At 51.2% G+C, this 18,513-nt stretch overlaps 7 protein-coding genes and 1 non-coding gene across 8 annotated transcripts; 5 read left to right on the top strand and 3 right to left on the bottom strand.

The window, feature by feature from the left end:
- Positions 1-639: 639 nt before the first annotated feature.
- On the bottom strand, positions 640-1,573 carry ASPACDRAFT_28494 (uncharacterized protein; the record flags this gene model as incomplete). Its single annotated transcript, XM_020199570.1, has 3 exons — positions 640-776; positions 828-1,355; positions 1,525-1,573. The coding sequence occupies 3 exons, from the start codon at positions 1,571-1,573 to the stop codon at positions 640-642; spliced, it is 714 nt and encodes a 237-aa protein (XP_020056731.1).
- Positions 1,574-2,776: 1,203 nt separating this feature from the next.
- Positions 2,777-3,283, bottom strand: ASPACDRAFT_42974 (uncharacterized protein; the record flags this gene model as incomplete). Its single annotated transcript, XM_020201187.1, has 1 exon — positions 2,777-3,283. One exon carries the CDS (start codon positions 3,281-3,283, stop codon positions 2,777-2,779), a length of 507 nt encoding a protein of 168 aa, XP_020056730.1.
- Positions 3,284-4,224: 941 nt separating this feature from the next.
- Positions 4,225-4,297, bottom strand: ASPACDRAFT_t143. Its single transcript has one exon. It is a non-coding gene; the product is annotated as a tRNA-Thr (tRNA).
- Positions 4,298-4,710: 413 nt separating this feature from the next.
- ASPACDRAFT_118613 (uncharacterized protein) lies at positions 4,711-6,319 on the top strand. Its single transcript, XM_020196184.1, has 4 exons — positions 4,711-5,215; positions 5,285-5,313; positions 5,392-5,529; positions 5,600-6,319. The coding sequence occupies exons 1-4, from the start codon at positions 5,038-5,040 to the stop codon at positions 5,975-5,977; spliced, it is 723 nt and encodes a 240-aa protein (XP_020056729.1). The 5' UTR covers positions 4,711-5,037; the 3' UTR covers positions 5,978-6,319.
- A 287-nt stretch (positions 6,320-6,606) lies between these two features.
- On the top strand, positions 6,607-8,790 carry ASPACDRAFT_28045 (uncharacterized protein; the record flags this gene model as incomplete). The annotated part of the gene is made up of 2 exons (XM_020199534.1): positions 6,607-7,013; positions 7,065-8,790. 2 exons carry the CDS (start codon positions 6,607-6,609, stop codon positions 8,788-8,790), a joined length of 2,133 nt encoding a protein of 710 aa, XP_020056728.1.
- A 1,678-nt stretch (positions 8,791-10,468) lies between these two features.
- Positions 10,469-13,590, top strand: ASPACDRAFT_118610 (uncharacterized protein). Its single transcript, XM_020196183.1, has 3 exons — positions 10,469-11,332; positions 11,396-12,779; positions 12,833-13,590. The coding sequence occupies exons 1-3, from the start codon at positions 10,583-10,585 to the stop codon at positions 13,267-13,269; spliced, it is 2,571 nt and encodes an 856-aa protein (XP_020056727.1). The 5' UTR covers positions 10,469-10,582; the 3' UTR covers positions 13,270-13,590.
- A 554-nt stretch (positions 13,591-14,144) lies between these two features.
- ASPACDRAFT_19627 (uncharacterized protein) lies at positions 14,145-14,502 on the top strand (the record flags this gene model as incomplete). Its single annotated transcript, XM_020198887.1, has 2 exons — positions 14,145-14,341; positions 14,430-14,502. Coding segments are annotated over 2 exons (270 nt in total), but the record flags the coding sequence as incomplete, so codon positions are not given.
- A 1,040-nt stretch (positions 14,503-15,542) lies between these two features.
- On the top strand, positions 15,543-17,559 carry ASPACDRAFT_42969 (uncharacterized protein; the record flags this gene model as incomplete). Its single annotated transcript, XM_020201186.1, has 2 exons — positions 15,543-15,718; positions 15,783-17,559. 2 exons carry the CDS (start codon positions 15,543-15,545, stop codon positions 17,557-17,559), a joined length of 1,953 nt encoding a protein of 650 aa, XP_020056725.1.
- Between the last annotated feature and the right edge of the window lie 954 nt (positions 17,560-18,513).

Genomic DNA, 18,513 nt, shown 5'->3' with positions numbered 1-18,513 from the left:
GACGACAACCAACAGCCTGTTCGACTTGTTCAAGTTGCGAGATGACTAGGAAATGCACAAAGCGGACGGGCTGAACGCGAGACGCGTGTTCTAGATCGGTTGTGCCGTCCTGGATCAGAATTAACTGGGCCGATGGTGAAAGGAGCGTAATGAGCTCTTCAGTATATCTGTCTTTCTGATCCTGCGGTTTCCCTGGACGCTGGCAATTTTGAAGACAGGGTGGCGAATTAGCATTATTGCTCATCCCTCAACAGTGATGGAAATTGGACGCGTTGAGGCAGGCGCGATGTCACGTGTCGATACTGATGCCTATCAGGCGTTGCTGCCTGAGGGCCGGGGCCAACCAAATACTTCGGGTTCAGCATGCGTACAATCACAGATGCAAAAGGCCTAGTGGCTTCCTCGATACTGAGTGATACAGATCGCTGGATGCCATATGATTATAAGCTCTATCTCTCAATGTCTCAACAGTGTTTCGCCTGAGACCCAGAGCCTCGCGGGCTTTATGAATCGAAAAGCTCTCGTAAACTACCCCCACATACAATGATCGCTGATGGTGACATGTGACAAAGGCATTATGAAGACAGGCTAGCCTGCTCCATGCTTCCAACGCATTGCAGTGTACTATCTGTCCAGTCACTAATTTCTGGGGCTATCTATGGTCTCCTGGTTGATGGGTTTTAACTGGTATGTCTCAGTCGAGCCTGTCTGAATGCTCTCGTCGATCAGCTTGCTAATCCTACGTCGAAAGCTTTCGGATGAGGTTCGATGATGCCCTGAGCAACAGTGAGCGCTATCCTCGTCCGAACATAGCTTACTTTCTTAACATGACATACCTTCCAGTTTTGATATGCGCTTGTAGCTCTCGAACGGCTTCCTTACCCAGGAATTCCCAGGGTTGAACCAACCCCTCGACCGTCTCTTTCTTCCTGGGTCAACGGGCGTCTCGTTTTCAATGTTGGCACGGATTGTTGGCTGCGGTGCGCTGTGTGTAGAGAACACACGCATTGCCTCGGCCCCGAGCTCGATGTCTGGGATCTTCATGGAAAGGCGTGGGTTGAGCAGGTCATGGTTTGGCGCCAATTGATATGATCGTGTTGGCCGCTGGACGCCACTTGTTGGGACAAGCGATAGCTGACTCTGCGCGGGACTGGGGAATTTTGGCGTTTCTCCCGGCATAATGATGGACTGCCTTGGCGAATACTCCTTGGGGGTCCAAATGCCTTCGACTTGGATGCCCTTTTCTAGCGCCCTGGCACCGAAGGGAATCTCGTTTGTCTCGGCCAAAATCCTCTGCATTTCGGTGGCCTGCTCAGTCCTCTCACATTCCTCGGCAGCGGCGTACTTGTTTGTCACTCTTCGGTTGTACGCGAGAACACAGAATGAATAGATGAGAACGATGGCCTTGTCGCATCAGTCATACAGCTCATGGTGCATGACTTCACATCTTACCAGAAGGCCCGCAAGCACCTTTCTCGCTCGTTAGCCATAGTTGTTGGTCTCTCGACTTTGAGTCGAGGGGACTCACGAAACTCAGCTTCTCCCACAGTGCCCATCCGAACCAGAACCGCATTTTAGACTATGCCGCGATATCTCGTGGTCACCCCGGAGGTGTATCGATGGGTATCTGGGGTCGGTGAAGAACGTGGTTGTAGAACTATGTGGGCTATGGAAAGGATGCAGTACGAAGGCGTCGGCAGTATGCCTTTCTTGTGAGCTCTTGTATAAGAAGTGGGAATTCTCGCCAACATATTCTGTCAGGAAAGAGGTGCAACTGTCGTGGGATGCAGGCAAGGCAATAACTGTTGACGCAGTCGAGGAAGGAAAGTACGTGCATTTTGTGAAGGTAATGTACGTAAACGGAAGGCGACTCCAGTTCCGCTCGCCTGTCAAGACAGGCATGACTATACTGGGTGATGATTTCAGACGGCTGCAGTCCAGTATGTTATAGCTGTTTGGAAAGCGACCTTGAATTCTCAGTGCAAATTTTGTAGGGTAGTGGCTGCTGCGACACAAAGTTCGGAGAACGGGTTTGGTCGCTAGATATATATACTTCGATTAATATATTGCCATAGTCAAGGAATGTCATATTTACGCCCGAGACCGAGGACCAGTCAATAATTAAAGCTAGCGAGAAGAATGAGTATGCGAAGAGAGAAATAGAATGCGGGGCGCTGAAGTGGTGAGGATGCAGTCTATGTAAACATACAAAAAAGACCAAAAACAAAAAGTAGTTGCCCAGCCAAACTGCCAACTTCCCTGTAACGGGACGGTGTAATCTGGTGACGCCATCCTAGGGTGGAAATGTCTCTGCAGAATTGCTTCCCTCAAGGGTCACTTCCATTGCTTAGCGCCGTGTAGCAATCGTGGACTACTCGCACGAGTACAACGACGACCCCCGGATTCGTACCAGGCACCGGTCCCGCTGGCAATTACCTAAGCAAGGTTATTGACTTAACGGCCGACCTCCCACTGGACTATCCATGACAGATTAACAAATATATTGTAAACAGCAAAATATATAGAGCCCAAGCATCATTTCTAAGCTACGTCAATTACAAGTCCAGCACAATAACAAGAGCCGACTCAATTTCACACTAGGAATAGTATTACTTGAGTGATAACTCCTACACTCTACTCCGATAGGAGCACCAACCATTCACATCCCCTCCACAGGCACATATCAATAACAGAATGAATAGGATCCAGGATTCAACAAAAACGAGAACTGCCAAACGACAGTAGACCACCCCTTCCAATCCACAGGCTGATCCGCTCAGGGGAAGATTCTGATGGAGCTTCTGCACTTCTTGCTGCCGAACACAGAGGCAAACCGGTCGCATCGGCCGGAGCAGCACTGATAGTCATGCGTGCAGCGGTTTCTGTTCGAAAGGCATGCTCCGCCACGAGGGTCCATGCATGTCCCATTGGCACATGTATGCAGACGGGAGCAGTCACTGTCGGTAATGCAGCTCAGAGTGCAACGACTGTTGAGGCATGTGTATCCGACTTCGCATTGGGATCTGTTGTAGCAGGTATCGACGGCGGCATCGCTGTCCGCGGACGAGTCTAGCTCGTCGTCGCTGGCATCCACGAAGCCCTCCGCATCTCCTCGAGCCAGAATAGGCAGGGAGCGATAGCTCTCAATGTCACCGTGCGCGCCGGAATAGGCCACCGTGAGGTTTCGTGTCTGAGTTTGAGGAGGAACGGCACTCGCAGCAACTCCTCCGATGACCATGAGGACGGCAACACCGGAGAAGATCGAAGTCGAAAGGCTAGGCATGATGCTCGTCGATCGAAAGGATTGACTGGGAAGAAAAGAGAATGGTCAGCTCAATCCTCACTCACGCCTGCTCCCACACATTACCGATCTGGGAGTCAGACAGTTGGAATGGTACCTCGATCGAGAAGTATATGTCCGTGTAGGTATAGGTATGGCTAAGCAGGAGTTGTCTGAGTAACTGAGTGACTGGATATGTGAGGATGAGTGACTGGATGGATGGATGTATGGATAGGAGGACGTTGTAGAAGGAGAGGATGATTACAATGCCAAGAGGCATGGCTGAGGTTATAAGGCCCTACGACCTGATCAAGATGGGAAGGAGTGGACTGCACACTCAACGAAAAGGTAGGCTCGATATAAGACAGGAAGCAACGGCTTTCCGTGCAGCGCCTGCCCTGTCTTTCTTCATGCGCGCTGGACATCAATGCACGGCAGGTAATACGTAGCTACTCATACGGCACTTTTTATAAAGAGGAGATTCATGATATGCAGTTGAATGGACTCCCTCGGATGCATGGCTGCATTATTTCTTGTCGGCGAGACCAGCCTCTTGAGAACTCGTAGAGAAGCTCCTCTGTTTTTGTCCTATTGCCATTGCCGGCCATTGATTGACCGAATCTTTATGGGTACAAAGGGACACCCAGGGATCCCAGCTTAAGTACTGGCCTATGCATATTGAGTAGGGCATTACTCATGCAGTACGATCTGGAGGCGTAAAAAACAGAGATGGCGGATAGTTACTGACTGCTTTGTCAAGGGCATATCAAGCTCTGACAAGAGTCGAGGTAAAACTTGGCATAGGCAATCGAGCGCAACACCAATGGGTATTTCAATATCTCGATGTGTATGCTTGCACTATTGTCCACTTGCCCACAGGAATTAAGACTGCTCCCTAGATACGATATAGAGAGAAGGACCAATTGATTGTCAAAAAGAAAAGTTGCTCACACTCGGACTCGAACCGAGGATCTCAGCATTACTAGTGCTGCGCTTTACCATCTAAGCCATGCGAGCTGATTTGTGGTTTGATTACAAAGAAGAACAATCATGATCTGTGTCTAAGCTAGACACAACATTGTCGAACCTAAATGTACGAGTTGAACTTAAAGAATGTAACATGAAACAGCTCCTAGCATAGTTATGTATTCGGGCGCTCGTCATTATTCATCTACTGCACTTAACTATGCGGATATATCATGTTACAGTCGCATAAGCTGCATAAGTGCTCCTCATCCCGAAAACCTAAATGGACGGGAAGCCACTTGGTAGTTCACTAGTCCTCCTGATGACGCTATGGGCATAGCTAACTCCAGACTAAACGATGATGATATACGTACGGCCAAGTTTTCCACTAATGATAACGATTAAAGTCAGGCACATGGCGCGGTGGCAAACGTAGCCACGGTCTATGGTACGAGTAACATTCTCCAGGGGATCAGAGAGGGGCTTCAACCACAGATTCAATAATAGAAATTTCTCATATTGTTGATCCATTTGCCAGGTGGGATGAACCACCCTTTCATAAAATGAACCGACGCCCGAGGCCGCCGATCATGTGAGGGTCGAATGTTCGTGCAGTATTACAGTACACCATCCAATTCAACTCTCTCTTTAAGAGGATCTGACCACTGCCGCTTGCGCTGTACGCTCCCTCCAGCCTTATATCTTTCTCGGCTCTCTTTTTTCTGGATTGCGCCCACGCAACTGGCTTTGCGCCACGCATCCCTATTGCTTTCCTTAATTACTCCCTTAAAATGGCCCCATTCCGTAACTTCCTGTCTCGAAAGTCCGCCGCACCATCCAATGGCGGGGAGATCACCACACTAGACAATACCAGCACTACCAGCCGGTTATCAATTGACGGCCAGCGCTCAACACCTCTGAGTTTCAGGAAGAGCTTCGAGAAAGAGCCACCGGAATACAAACTGAGTGGTATGAAATCATTGAACGAGCATGGAGGTTCGGGAGGTTTATCCCCGCTAACTTGATTATCTGCAACAGTCGTCGATGCCAATGGCGCTTATCTTCCGGTACTTCACTCTACAGTCCCATTGACCATGTCGCGCATTGATCCTACATGATTGCTAACTCGATTGCTCTCGATACAGCCATCACCGCCCGAGAAACAGAGCTTCTGGCCCAAATATCCCGGTTCACCCAAATCCTCACATCATCGCGACCTTGTCGATGAAAACGAACCATTCTCGATATCGCGGGAGTCGTTCGACTCCTACCGTCGTTCCTTCGTGAGTCTGCGCACAATCAGCATTTACTTCCCGCAACGATAGATCTCAGGACTAATCTCCTGTATGCCAGGACATCTCCGCCCGCTCCCCTGTGTGCTACACCGACGCACTACCCTCGCGGACATCGCTCGACTCGCGCGTCTCTCGAATGACATCACCGCCATCCACACTACACACAGGCCTCTGCAGACAGCCCGAATCGATGGAAGAGGAGCAATTCGAGGACGTGGGCCTTGACGACGAAACCGAGGTCAAGCCCAAGAGGAAGAGCATCTTCTCTCGGTTCGGCGATCTGACAAGCGATTCGCACTCATCCAGCACCACCAAATCCTCGTCTCTGGGGTTTCACATCCCTGGCCGCAAACGAGGACAGAGCAACGTGGGCTCTGAATTAGGCCCTTTTAAGTCCCCACCGGCGAGTGCCGGATCCGAAACCAATGATGCATGATACAAACCGCAGAATTTCAGTAACCAATATACCATGACTCGGGGCCACTGGAAAGATTGACTTGCCAGTGACCGAGGTTTGCTTCCTTTACCGCTCCATTCGTGGGACTCGCGTTGAGTTTTGCTGTCTGTCAGCCCCGCTTGCTTGCGGAGTCGACGAACGAACGGAGCGCATTGCGTGTTTCTCATGCTGCTAAACTTCACTATTCTGGCATTTTACTGCTACTTCAATAGATAATCATCCATGTACATAGTTTCAATATTTCTACTAAATGACTATTTCCGTCAATGCTACGAATTTCTTCAGACCTCCGTATCGAACAAAACCATGTGGACAGACGGGAGAGGGGAAGGATGGTTGCCCGCTCCGTCCTTATCCCGCACACCCGCCTTATCAGTGAACCTGCAAACCAGACAAACAGCGGTCGACCGCCCTCGTACGGGCAAAAAAAAGTAAGAAAAAAAAGTAGGACGGGCGGCCGCGGCGATAATCTCAAGCAGGAAAACCTAGACTCCGCGGGCGGCCCATATCACCTTTCATTTTTTTTTATCCCGCCCAAATTAGTCTATTCCTGACCCTCTCTTTTCTCTTCTTTTATTCATTGACGAAACCTCAAATCTCCACACATCATGGTCGGGGTAAAGCGCCGCGTCGATACCGGCGACGATCGCGATGGCAAGCGGACGAAGACCAAGACTGCCGTGTCCGCGTCGACGAAGAAGGGCGGCTCCAAGTCGGCGCCCGTGAAGTCGGCGAAAAAGTCGGACTATAAGAAGGGTAGCGACAAGGGTGGAAAGAAGGACAAGAAAGACCTGAGCAGCAAGAAGGGCAAGAAGGTGCTGAAGGAAGAATCCGAAGCCGAAGACGACGACGAGTTCGATTTGGATGATGTTGAGGATTCAGAGATTGATGAATTGGATGAGCTGGAGGCTGAGGAGGACGAGGACGTCGATATGGGTGGTATTGAGGAAGATGACGAAGAGGACGACGAAGAGGAGAAGGAGTCTAAGCCCGCGAAGGCGGCGGATCCAAGTAGGTGGATTCCCTGGCCGTGGTTACTGCTCTGAAGCTATTGAGAACTAACCAGATCTCTCCTAAACTGTGCAGACAAGTCCACATCCCGCGAATCGCATATTAAGCAGAAGGCGATGCAGCAAGAGCGCAAGGCCGCCAAGCCCAACGCCGATATCATCGCCCGGTCTAAGAAGCTCTGGGAGCAGCTGCGTCGGAAATCCCACGTCCCCCTCGAGCAGCGGAAGAAGCTCATCAAGGAGCTGTTTGAGATCATCACCGGCCGCGTCAAGGACTTTGTGTTCAAGCACGACTCGGTCCGTGTCATCCAGACCGCTCTGAAATATGCCAACCTCGAGCAACGGAAACAGATCGCAACGGAGCTCAAGGGCAGCTACCGTGAGCTTGCTCAGAGCCGGTATGCCAAGTTCTTGGTTGGCAAGCTGATTGTTCACGGCGACAATGAGATTCGCGACTTGATCATCCCCGAATTCTACGGACACGTTAAGCGTCTCATCCGACACCCCGAGGGATCCTGGATTCTCGACGATATCTACCGGACGGTCGCGACGAAGCAGCAGAGGGCCAACCTTCTGCGTGAGTGGTACGGACCCGAGTTTGTTATCTTCAAGCAGGAGGATGGAACCGCGGAACTCTCTGAGATCCTGAGCAAAAACCCGGAGAAGAGAGGACCTATCATGCACTTTTTGTTCGAGCTCATCAACCAGCTGATCCAGAAGAAGACCTCGGGTTTCACTATTCTACACGATGCTATGCTTCAGTACTATCTCAACGTGAAAGTCGGCAGCGAGGAGGCCAATGAGTTTGTTGAACTCCTGAAGGGCGATGAAGAGGGCGATCTTGTCAAGAACTTGGCTTTCACCAAGTCAGGCTCCCGAGTCATGTCTCGGGCTCTTGCCTACTCGAACGCCAAGGACCGCAAGCTTCTGACCCGTTTCTATCGCGACACGATTAAGATGATGGCAGGTGACCTCAATGGACACACGGTCATCTTGGCAGCCTACGAAGTCATCGATGATACCAAGCTTACCTCGAAACTCGTTTTCCCCGAGCTTCTGAACCAAGGAATGGACGCTGAAGCTCGCAACGAAGAGTTGCTCTGGCAAGTGACTGACCTGACGGCTCGTATCCCCATCTTGTATCCATTCGCTGGCGATCGTGCCAAGTGGCTTCTGCCCGAGCAGGATAATGAGCTGTTGAAGGAGATCCGTGAGATCCGCGCAGAAACGTCGAAGAAGGAGCCCGAGGTTCGCAGACAGGAGCTGGTCAAGGCCGCTTCCCCCACTGTTCTCGAGCTGATCGCAGCTCGTGCGGACTCCCTGTTGGAGACCAGCTTCGGCTGTCAGTTCATCTCTGAGGTCCTCTTCGACGCTGATGGCGACAAGAGCGCCGCTCTTGCTGCTGTCGCCGAGGCGGCCAAGTCCCGCGCCGACACTAAGGAGGCCCCGTTCGTTGGCCGGTTGTTGAAGTCGCTTGTCCAGGGTGGACGGTTCAACAGCGCGGAGAAGAAGATTGAGAAGGTCCAGCCAGCACTGAACTTCCACGATCTGCTGTACGAGCAGATTCAGCCCGAGATCATGTCGTGGGCCACCGGTTCGAATACCTTCGTTGTCGTGGCTCTTGCGGAGTCGGACGATTTCGCGAAGAAGGCCGACCTGCTGAAGACGCTGAAGAAGAACAAGAAGGCCTTGGAAAAGGCCTCCTCAGAGACCACCAAGGATGGCAAGAAGGGCAGCCCTGCCAGCAGTGGTGCTAAGATCCTTCTGGAGAAGATCCGGTAGAGTCCGCAGGGAAGCCAATTCTACCAGTTCAGGATGCATGACATGTTCGTAATATCGGCCGGTTGACTGCAAAAGCATATCCCTTGGGTGTTCTATTCTTATTTCTATACTATTTTTTTTTCTCTTTTCATACCGTGAGATATCTATTCTTCGTCTGTACAGGATCTGTGAAAAATTTATTGGGGTCAATGAAGCCAAAAAGTACTCGATAATCTTTTCTTTGGTTCCAAATCGACTCGTCCCGAGGCAACCAGTCCATTAGTAGCATGCATTATAGGCGATGACTCCGTAGAATTGAGTATGTCTTTCCTGGGTGAGGCCGGAGAAAAGCCCCTGAGCGGAGCTAGAAGAGCACGTAGACAACAGTATGTTCTCACTTGCTAGATGAGAAATGACTTGACTTCCGTGGATAAGCATTGGCTCCAAGGACCGGCTAAATTGTCAATTGCTAATGAGATACTAGTACAAAAGGGCAAGTAGTGTCAGAGTGCAAAGCAGGCCTAGTTATAGTTGACTACGCACTGAGTGATGCATCGAGAAGGGAGAGAGCTGTCTCAGCCTTTCAGGGGTGGTAGTTTCGAATACCTTACACTTATGGCGTGGTGGCAGCCGAACGCAGGGACGTCTCTTTGCCGCCGAAAAGGGCTTAAGCTGCTGGGAGGAACCATGGAACCAGCAGGTGCAGATATCAACATTGGCTGATCTTTAAATGACGATCTCCATCTCTCCTGCCATTGCGCTCACTTTGAGTCTTTGACTCTCACTAGTTCTATTCTAGTATCCATTCTACTACGTATCGGCAGAAAAAAAAAGGACCACTCATTCCCATGACCTGATCTGTTGACTGTTGTTGATTGTTGATCGAATGAATTTAGTCCCTCGATCCTGTCGCTACCCGCCGAATGCCAGAACGAGGATGATTAGCAAACGGGAGGGCGTTTATGCATATCCCACCCACCCCTTGTATTCTTTCCCCAGATCGACTCTACTTCTCTTGATCTCAATCACCTCTCGCTTGTCTTTCATCATCTATATCTACATCAACATCTACACCTTTCCTCCTCCTCCCTTACAATGCTGCTTTCTCTCAATTGAAACAACATCCCGTGCGAAGACCTCCTTATCAGTCTTCCTTTAATCAATGGCCGAAGATCTCCAGGAAGTGACGGCAACGGATCCCTGCCTGATTCGGGCTGGCCAGAAAAAAAAAGGGACACAAGTAGAAACCAACAATGCCCCCTCTCCGTCAGCATCGAGTAGTCCGGCGTGTGTGCTAATCTAATTAATTCCTTCCTTCGCCTCCATCGTCTTTCTTTCTTCTCCTTCTCACCTTCTTCTTTCGCTCCTCTCTCCGCTCGCTTCGTTCTTTCGTTCCTTGTCGCGTCGCTGGTGCTCCCTTCATACCTTCTACTATGGCTAATTCTAATTCTTAATATCTAATCATCTCCTTTTGTTTTGCTTTTGTGATATAATATCCCCCGCGCTCATCTAATTCGCCGAGAAGCCTGCGCCTGCCTTGTCTCAAATCTCATCTGCGACTGCATCGTTCAATTCCCCTCCCCAGCAACAGTCTTTCGCAGGACGTACACTCCGATCCCTTCATTTCCCAACTTTACCTGCACCGCCCGGGCCGTCGAAGGTGCAACCAAACTCGCACACCCCCCCCCCCCCCCCCCTCCCTCTTCCCTGGTTGCAGATGGCTTGGGCCTGAGCAGAATAGTTCCTGTCGTGTACCAAAGTATTGATTGCCTCAATTGACCCGAACAGTCAGCCGGCCAGACAGGCATAAAGCATGATGGTCACCTCGTCCCCCGGGGAGGACGCTGGCCACCCTTCTCGTCAACATCTCCCGCCCATACCTCCGTCGCCGACGTTATCCAACCCCGACATGATCTTACCGTTTGACTCCAACGAGCGCGAATCCTCCACCCCGTCGCCTCCGTTCAACCTACCTTCACTATCCAACCTGCAGGCGTTCTACGCCAGGCGTCCCGCTCTCGATGACAATACGGACCAGACTCAAGGGATCGCGCAACCGGGTGTTGCTCTGTCTTATGGCAATCGCCCCCAGAGCAACCTATATCTACGGCATACATGGCTGCAAGAGGGCTATGATGCTCGTCGCCTGTCGGATATCGGAGAGGAGGACTCTTCGTCATCTTATGCGCACTTTTCTGGATTCTCTGGTGCATCTCGAATCGTGTCGCCAACAGGACGGGCGGGAGGTTCTCCCGTTTCGCAAGGCGAGATGGGCGAGCTGGAAACTAGGGAGACGGGGACGTGGAGCGGCTCGTCTAGCTCGACAGCTAGTGCTGCTAGTGACTCGTCTTGGGACGGGACGAAAGGCTACCAGAACGATCGCGGCGCCACGGACCACCAGCACCAGCTGGAGGACAGTGCCATAGAAGCTGTCGATGGCAATGATAGAACTCCACGCATAGTACAAAGTACACAGGAGGATGGGCCGGGAGTGGAGCTGTCATCGGCCGTACTGAGTACCGAGGCAGAAAGGATCCTCGAGAACGCGAAGAAGCGCCTGACGGTATGTCCGAGGAAGAGAATATTGTGGATTAATGATGAAAGCAACCGCTAATAATTCCTGTAGCTTATGGAAGGGAACCTGAATCGGGCTCGCACGTCGGTGCGAGTGTCTCCGTCGCTTCCAACTTCGCCAACGCCGCCTGTAGGGCAGTCGCATCTGGGGCTGGGCCAACCTGTCGGCGGCCTGTATCAGTCGATTTCTCGCGCGGACCGTCGGGCCTCAAATCATCGTCCGCGCACGACATACACCTCATCTCAGGATGCGACAGGCAACCGCCATTCGCGCGTCTATAGTGAGACCAAATTACCATCAGCGGCGCACTCAGGTCTTCCCACATCCGACACCAGTCTATCTCGGTCGCTCAGTGCCTTGGGCTCAACCAGTGCATCCAAGTATAGGAGTGATGAGCGGACTTTCCGTTATGACCCCACTCGGTCGTATTTGACCCACCGCGCTTCTATCTCGTCCATGCACAGGCTGGCCCGCTCACCAACAATGGTGAAGGAGCGAGCATCCTCCGAGTCACCCAAGGGCTTAGGCATATCCACCGAGGAGGAGACTGAGAACCTCAGCTCGAGCACGGAGGGATCCAACGGAGCCCATCCCGCACAGGACCCGCCTTCTCGTTCCCAGTCACAAATGCAAGTTCGCGACCTGCACAATCAGATGAAGGGCCTTCACATCAAAATTTCCAGTCTGAAAGTCAAAACCCAGGAGGATAATTTGCGCCGTCGTAGTATGCAGAGCCTGCGGACTCCGAGTCCCTTGAATGCCGCTGACCAATGGTACCCCAATGCTTTGGAACTAAGAGGCCGCCAGGGCAATCTTAGGCCTAGCGCTGGTCAGGGTCAGTCACCGGCTCACTCTGGAGAGAATCAGTTTAGCGACGAAACTGGCTCCGCTAGATACGAGCCTGATGTGAAGACTCGACAGGCCGAAACACAGAGACAAGCTTTACAGCATTCATCCCCGGGGAGGACACATCATCAAGAAGATGATGCCTACGAATTCGATGATGCGCAATCAGTGAACGAGAGTCTTTATGAGGATGCGCAAGAGGGTGACTATGATGAGAGCGGCTTTTTGACATCTGATCTCGACCAGGAGTCCGTGGATGATAATTTGGATGATACGTTGGAGGCTTTCCCTCCCGTACCACAGAGTTTCCAGGATAAACCTCATGAGGAGCGAGAGGACGCTTTTGACTATGAGCACTTCATTCTGCATAGCGCCCTGGGCAATTATAGCCAAGCTCGCATGCGGCGTGAGAGCAATGTATCGACCAGTTCGGTCGAAACCACGCGGCCAACCGACCACCGCTCCGTTCGTCACTCCCGGGCCAACAGTGCAACATCACTTTCCTCCGTTGCGACGTTTGAGACCGCTATTGAGGGCAATCACGATGGACTGGAGAGTGTTCTCTATTGGGATCGGAAGTTCAACGATGGTAGGTTCCTGTGCTTGTGTTATAGCTCGGGATTGTGCTAATTTCTTGTCTAGAATTAAAAGGTCGCCATACGCCTGGCACCGACAGCTCGAAGGGAGCTGATTTGGAAACCGGAGGAAACGCTCGCACTCTTCGCCGACAGCCCAGTCGACGAGTAAACAGCGCATTGTCTCTCAAGGCCCCCACAGTCTCACCACGATCCGACTCGGCAATGACAGGAGCTGCGACCCCGACGTCCCTTGCGTCATCGCTTGTGTCAACAGTGCGCGCAGCGTCCAGCGCCCATCCAAGTGCATCAGCCAATGGCAATATGGGGCTGAATGACGATGATACGAAACTTTTGGAACAGTTATTCCAAAGCTTGGGGGATGTTTGTACGGAGCTTCAGACGATTACAACCTCTGCGCAGCCGGACCCGAAGCAGGTGCGGCTGTTGAGACGACGACTAGACGCCGCTCGACGAGTGCTGGACGGAGAATTGGACACCTAAATATAGGTACAAAGGAGTAAATAAAACAATTCTGGAATACTTATGGGGGCTTGGTGGACAGTGCTATTTTTTTTTTTTGCGTTTTGCTGTTAAAGCAATCCAGGTGGAAGCCTTGGATATGATACCCTGATATTCGATATTCGATTTAGCCAGTGCAGATTCTGTTCTTGTATACTTTAGTTGCAGGTATTGGTTGGTGAAAAGCAAACAGGTAGTGAGATAGGGTGACATGCGTTGTAGACAAAGTGCCGTTGACCCCACCCCCATCCGTGCACGTGCTTTCGCAATGCTTTGATCTCCGACGCGCCACGCGCAGCAGCCACATTCAACATTCAACTCTGAAAGTAAATAATCCCATTATGGCAATGAGGGCCACTGCCATTGTCATCATCAGCCCATTGGAATTACTCTCCGAGTCCTGGACATCCACTGAGTAATCGGGTACTGAGCTGGACTCTGTGTGCTGGTTGGTGTCAATTCTCCTCAATTTCTGATGCCTCCTTTGCCCCGCATCTCGAATCGCATAAACCCGTCTGACATTCAGCCACAGATATTTACAAAATCTAAGTGGAGCAACGCAAGCAGACTTGACTCGACGAGGGCCTGACTACATTACTTCTCTATATAGGGAGTTGAAGCGTTCAATTGCTCGTGCGCATCAATTTCTATCTCAACGAGGGGCGAATGCAGCAAGCGCAAGACGGAGCAACTTTTTTCTTGTGTCGAGCTTGTGAGACCGCGATACAAGGGTCCCCCGCCAAGAAACCCGTCTACTCCATACTCTCGAGGGCGAGACTCTCACCCTCACGAGAGATCTTTGCTTCAGTCTACTGGAAAGAGGAAACCTATCTTATCGCATAACCATGTCTCCGCCACCACCCCCATCCCGCCGCCTCCTCATCTTCCAAGAGGCGCGCCACCCCCAAACAGCCGAGGTCGTGTACTTGCCCGTGAACAAACTGGGCCTCCCCATCTGCGGTGATGGACCGGACCTACCCTCCATTCTGGAATTGCCGCTGCGGATTCTGAAGGCGTTTACGGAGATTTTCAACCAGCCTAAGTATAAGGGATGGTGAGTGCCCCCCCCGGCAACTTTTGAGGCTCTTATTCTACGTATGCTCTTGGTCTGGGTATGGGGTCCCACTGACCTTAGAGATTAGGGCTATTGTGGCTGCGGGGCCGTATCATGATACCTCGGAGGAAGGGAAATATTATGCTGTTGTGTTGGAGCAGACGGCGTCGGCGCAGCATGCCGATTCGATGGGGTCGACATTGTAGGTTGGAATGCGGGAGGTGGTTGCTGCTGCTGCTGTTGATGATAATTATTTTTTTTCCATAGGCGTCTATGTGTTATGCTATACTAATATGTGTATTATTTGATGGTATGATAGTTGGCTCTGTTGCTCGTCTACTTGTTGATCGAGTTGGTCGGTGGTCACTTGCTTTGCGTCTGGGTCGATGAGTCGGCATTTGTAGTACTTTATCTTGTCTTAAGTGATGGTGGAGATTGTGACCGATTTCTACTCTGAATCATATACCCTGCTTGTCTTGGAATTCAGGCCCTAGGGTCCAATGCGCTTTTGGATTGTGAGTCGGCTGGTCTGCAATGTCTGTTTTTATGTACAGTACATGGTTCTGTTTCTCCATTCGGGCTGGTTGTCCATGTGTCTAGTATATCGATTGAAGAGAGGTTTCTATTTGACTCTGACCCTTGCTGTACGTTCCAACCAGAGGAGCGCTCGAGATACGATGTAAGCAGGAGTGGTCCTGCCTGTCTCGGACCATTCAATGGCTGTCTACAATCATCCACCGCCTCGACCTTCTGGTGAATGAGGATAACGATCATGGTCATACTAACATAAATCGCCAAATCTCGTGGAATTGTATTCACTGGCTCATGCCTACCATGGCTATATCATCTCACGAAATTCGCTTCTCGAGCTTTTCTTCCTCTCCCTCATTTCTCGTTCCCCTGGACTCCAACAGACTCAGCCTTTAACCTGCTTCCATACAAAGTAAGTATCCTGCTACAAACACTATAAACCGGTAAACCTCTTCATGTCATCCTACCCCCTCATCAAGAGCTCGACCGAGCTTATCCTCAAACAACAACCAACAGTACCTGCCTGCCATCTGGCCAAAACCTCATCATCCAATATCTCAATTCTCCATCTACAAAGTAACCCCCCTTCCCTCCTCCAGCATCTCAACCCCACACCGTACCACTAACCACACACATACATCTCCTGCAAAAGCTAACACCGAAACCCAAGATGTCATACAACAACAACATCACCGACGGATTCCAACTCGCATCCTCTAGCCCATCTCTCTCTCCACCGAACATCGACCTGCTCCTCCCCCTCACAAGCATCATGCTATTCACCACCCTAGACCTCCCAGGCGTCATCACCAACAAAATGCGCGCGTGCATCCTCCTAGCATCCGGGTACACATACCCTCATTCGAAACACCCCAGAGAACCCAAAGACAACTACTAGGGCTCCTTGCAGCGGCAGTTATCTAGCCAGTCATATTCACCATAACGTACACTTCGAAACAAACAACACGGTCGTCGTCGAGACATCCACTGTAGGTAGTTTGGAGGCCGTGCTGTGGCCTTATACTCCGTTTCCACATGTGTGGGATGGCGTTTATGGCGATGTGCCCGGGTATGGCGATTATGGTCGTGATGAAGATGAAGTTGAAGATGAAGATGTTGGCGCGGATGCGACCCCAAACTCTCCTGCGGATGGATCTTTTGGCGTCAGGAAGACTGTTTGGGGTTTGATACTCTGTTTTCAGTGGGTTTTGGTGCCTTTTGTCCGGGGTATTCGGAACTGGGCTGAGCGGGATGTTGATGTAGGGGTTCACTCGATAGACGAGAAGATGGAAGAGGAAGAGGAGGAAGAAGAGGAAAAGGAAGAACAAAAAAAAGTGGAGGAGGAGAGACTGACTGACGTCAAATGCGAGACTGGGACTTCGCTTGATGAGCTTCGTGAATATGTTGCCTCGCTTAGGGCCTCCAATGCCTTAGCAGACGAGAGTATGGACCATTGGCCTTCCACTTTCGTCATCAACAAGGCCGAATCCATCAAAGAGGAGGAGCTGGCTCCCTTCGAGTTTGATACACCAGACGATACTCTCTTTCCTCTTGGCCTTGTCTCCAGCCTTGAATATTCTGACTGGGACTCTCTGGATGATATACGTGATGACTACCGCTCCTATCCCTCGTACTCACCCGACTTTCCGCCCTCTCATACATCTGAGACTGCATTCTCGACCGCATCTTCAAAATTGGTTGATGATTGCAAGCCAGCGGCTGACTCTAACTTCAACTCGTTCGACTCTCAGCCAAGCTGTGCTCTAGACCTTCTTCTTGACGAGTACCTCTCAGAGCCATACCCAGATCTTGACGATGACACCGACCTCAATCTCCTCTCATACAGTCCGACAACCTCCTGCCCTAGCCCTGCTTCCAGCGTTTCCACAATCGACACAAATGACTTCCTGACCGGGACCATCGACGAGAAGCTCTCGGAGGTCTGGTCCACAGACCCAGAAATCGACGACACTTCTCTCCCCAACAACCTCACACATGAGCCCGCCTCCCTCTTCGACGAAGTAATCGAAGAACTGAAAAGACACATCGATCAGCAGCAACATGCTACAAACGAGGAACACACCACTATTATTTCCAGAGCCATTGGCCCTAACAAGAACGCTCAAACCTCCGTATCTCACCTCAGACTCCCTCGCACACCCACCCAATCTACCCCAGCGCCTCCTCATTTCAATATTGCAATTTCGCCTGGAAAGAGACCCAACGAACCCGCAACCCCTGCCTCGAACAGCACCATCATCAATACCCTGCAATCCTGTCTCTCTAAGCCCCATCACTCTTCAAAACGCGGCACTCGTCTTCCAATGCTGGAAGAGGATTCTTCCCCTCCCAGTGTAAATCTCGAGGCCCTGTCCTCCCTCGAGCTCGACAGACTCACCCGCTTCAACAGCTGGATGAACCTCTTCGTGAACGACATCTCTTCTCCGATCTACAACCACTGTCAACACAATCCCCAGATCTCGGGCCCCCGATCCATGCACGCCGCTTGCTCACATTCTTCATCGGCATCAACACGGACAAAGAAACACAGAGTCCGCTTCCACCCCGCCGTCACGAACATCGATATCCGGATTTGTCCGAGGTATCTTCGGACCCGGCGCCACCATGACCCTGATGGCGAGGTCATTGAACGTCCGGTTTTCTCGCTTATTCCCTTGCGAGAGTAGGGGGCGAATGGTGTATCGGTGTTTATTATCGGACTTCAGTCATCTGTAGGGGGTATACTCGATTGGGTGGGTACAGATTCTCTCGGCAGGCCTATCTAACGCTTGATCACCAACTCGTCTGATACAACCACCAAAGTCGCCTAATCATCCCAAAAGCATACCGCACGAACCGCAACCTCCATGAGGAACAAGATCAGCATCAAACACCTTCCCTCTTCCCCCTGCCTCTTTCAAAGCAACCATACATCCAATCCCAGAAACCATCAAGACAACAGACTTTTCAACAAATAACCCTGGATCACACCAAGCTCCTCGCCCCATATGAAGCTCAAAAAATAACCCAACCATACAATACCCATCAAACGAACCAAGAGCTATTTCAACCGCATTTCGCGCCGAACTCACACGCAAGGAACCCTGCTCGATCCAGCGGCAATACAACGGCCTACACGACCTCCAAACCAAAGAAACAAACAACTAAAAAAGATGAACAGCGCCAGAGCCAACTCCTTCTCCAAGCGCGGTACATACACAGGCCTCGGAACTCAACTTCGATAAAACCCAGGGGCAGGAAATCGCCCCACCTAACAGTTCAGTTCTGGATCTCAAGCTTACAAACCTTCAGTCGCTGGAACTACCTGATAATTCCACTCGATCCAGCGACACAAACACTGTCCCTGCCAGGAGGCCCGGGTTAGATTCGGACATGACATGGGGCTTACAGGGCTGGGCTGTGATCATGCGCAACTCTTGGGGCCTTTTAGAGGCAAGTCGGTGAAAAAGGAAGGAGTCTAGAAACTCCCAGGCTAGTCCGGCATAACATCGCCTCCCAACCTCTCTTTGGATTCGATATAATACCAAGCACCTGGGACCCATGGACGGGCGATGACTCCCCCTGGAGGGGGAGGCATGGGAATGGGAAATTGGAAAGACGGAGCTGCGCAAATCCAGATA

This window comes from Aspergillus aculeatus (assembly GCF_001890905.1).
Source record: "Aspergillus aculeatus ATCC 16872 unplaced genomic scaffold ASPACscaffold_7, whole genome shotgun sequence".
In the NCBI taxonomy this organism is placed as follows: Eukaryota; Fungi; Ascomycota; class Eurotiomycetes; order Eurotiales; family Aspergillaceae; genus Aspergillus; species Aspergillus aculeatus.
Note: the sequence above shows the minus strand (reverse complement) of the source record. Positions and strands in the feature narration are given on the sequence as shown.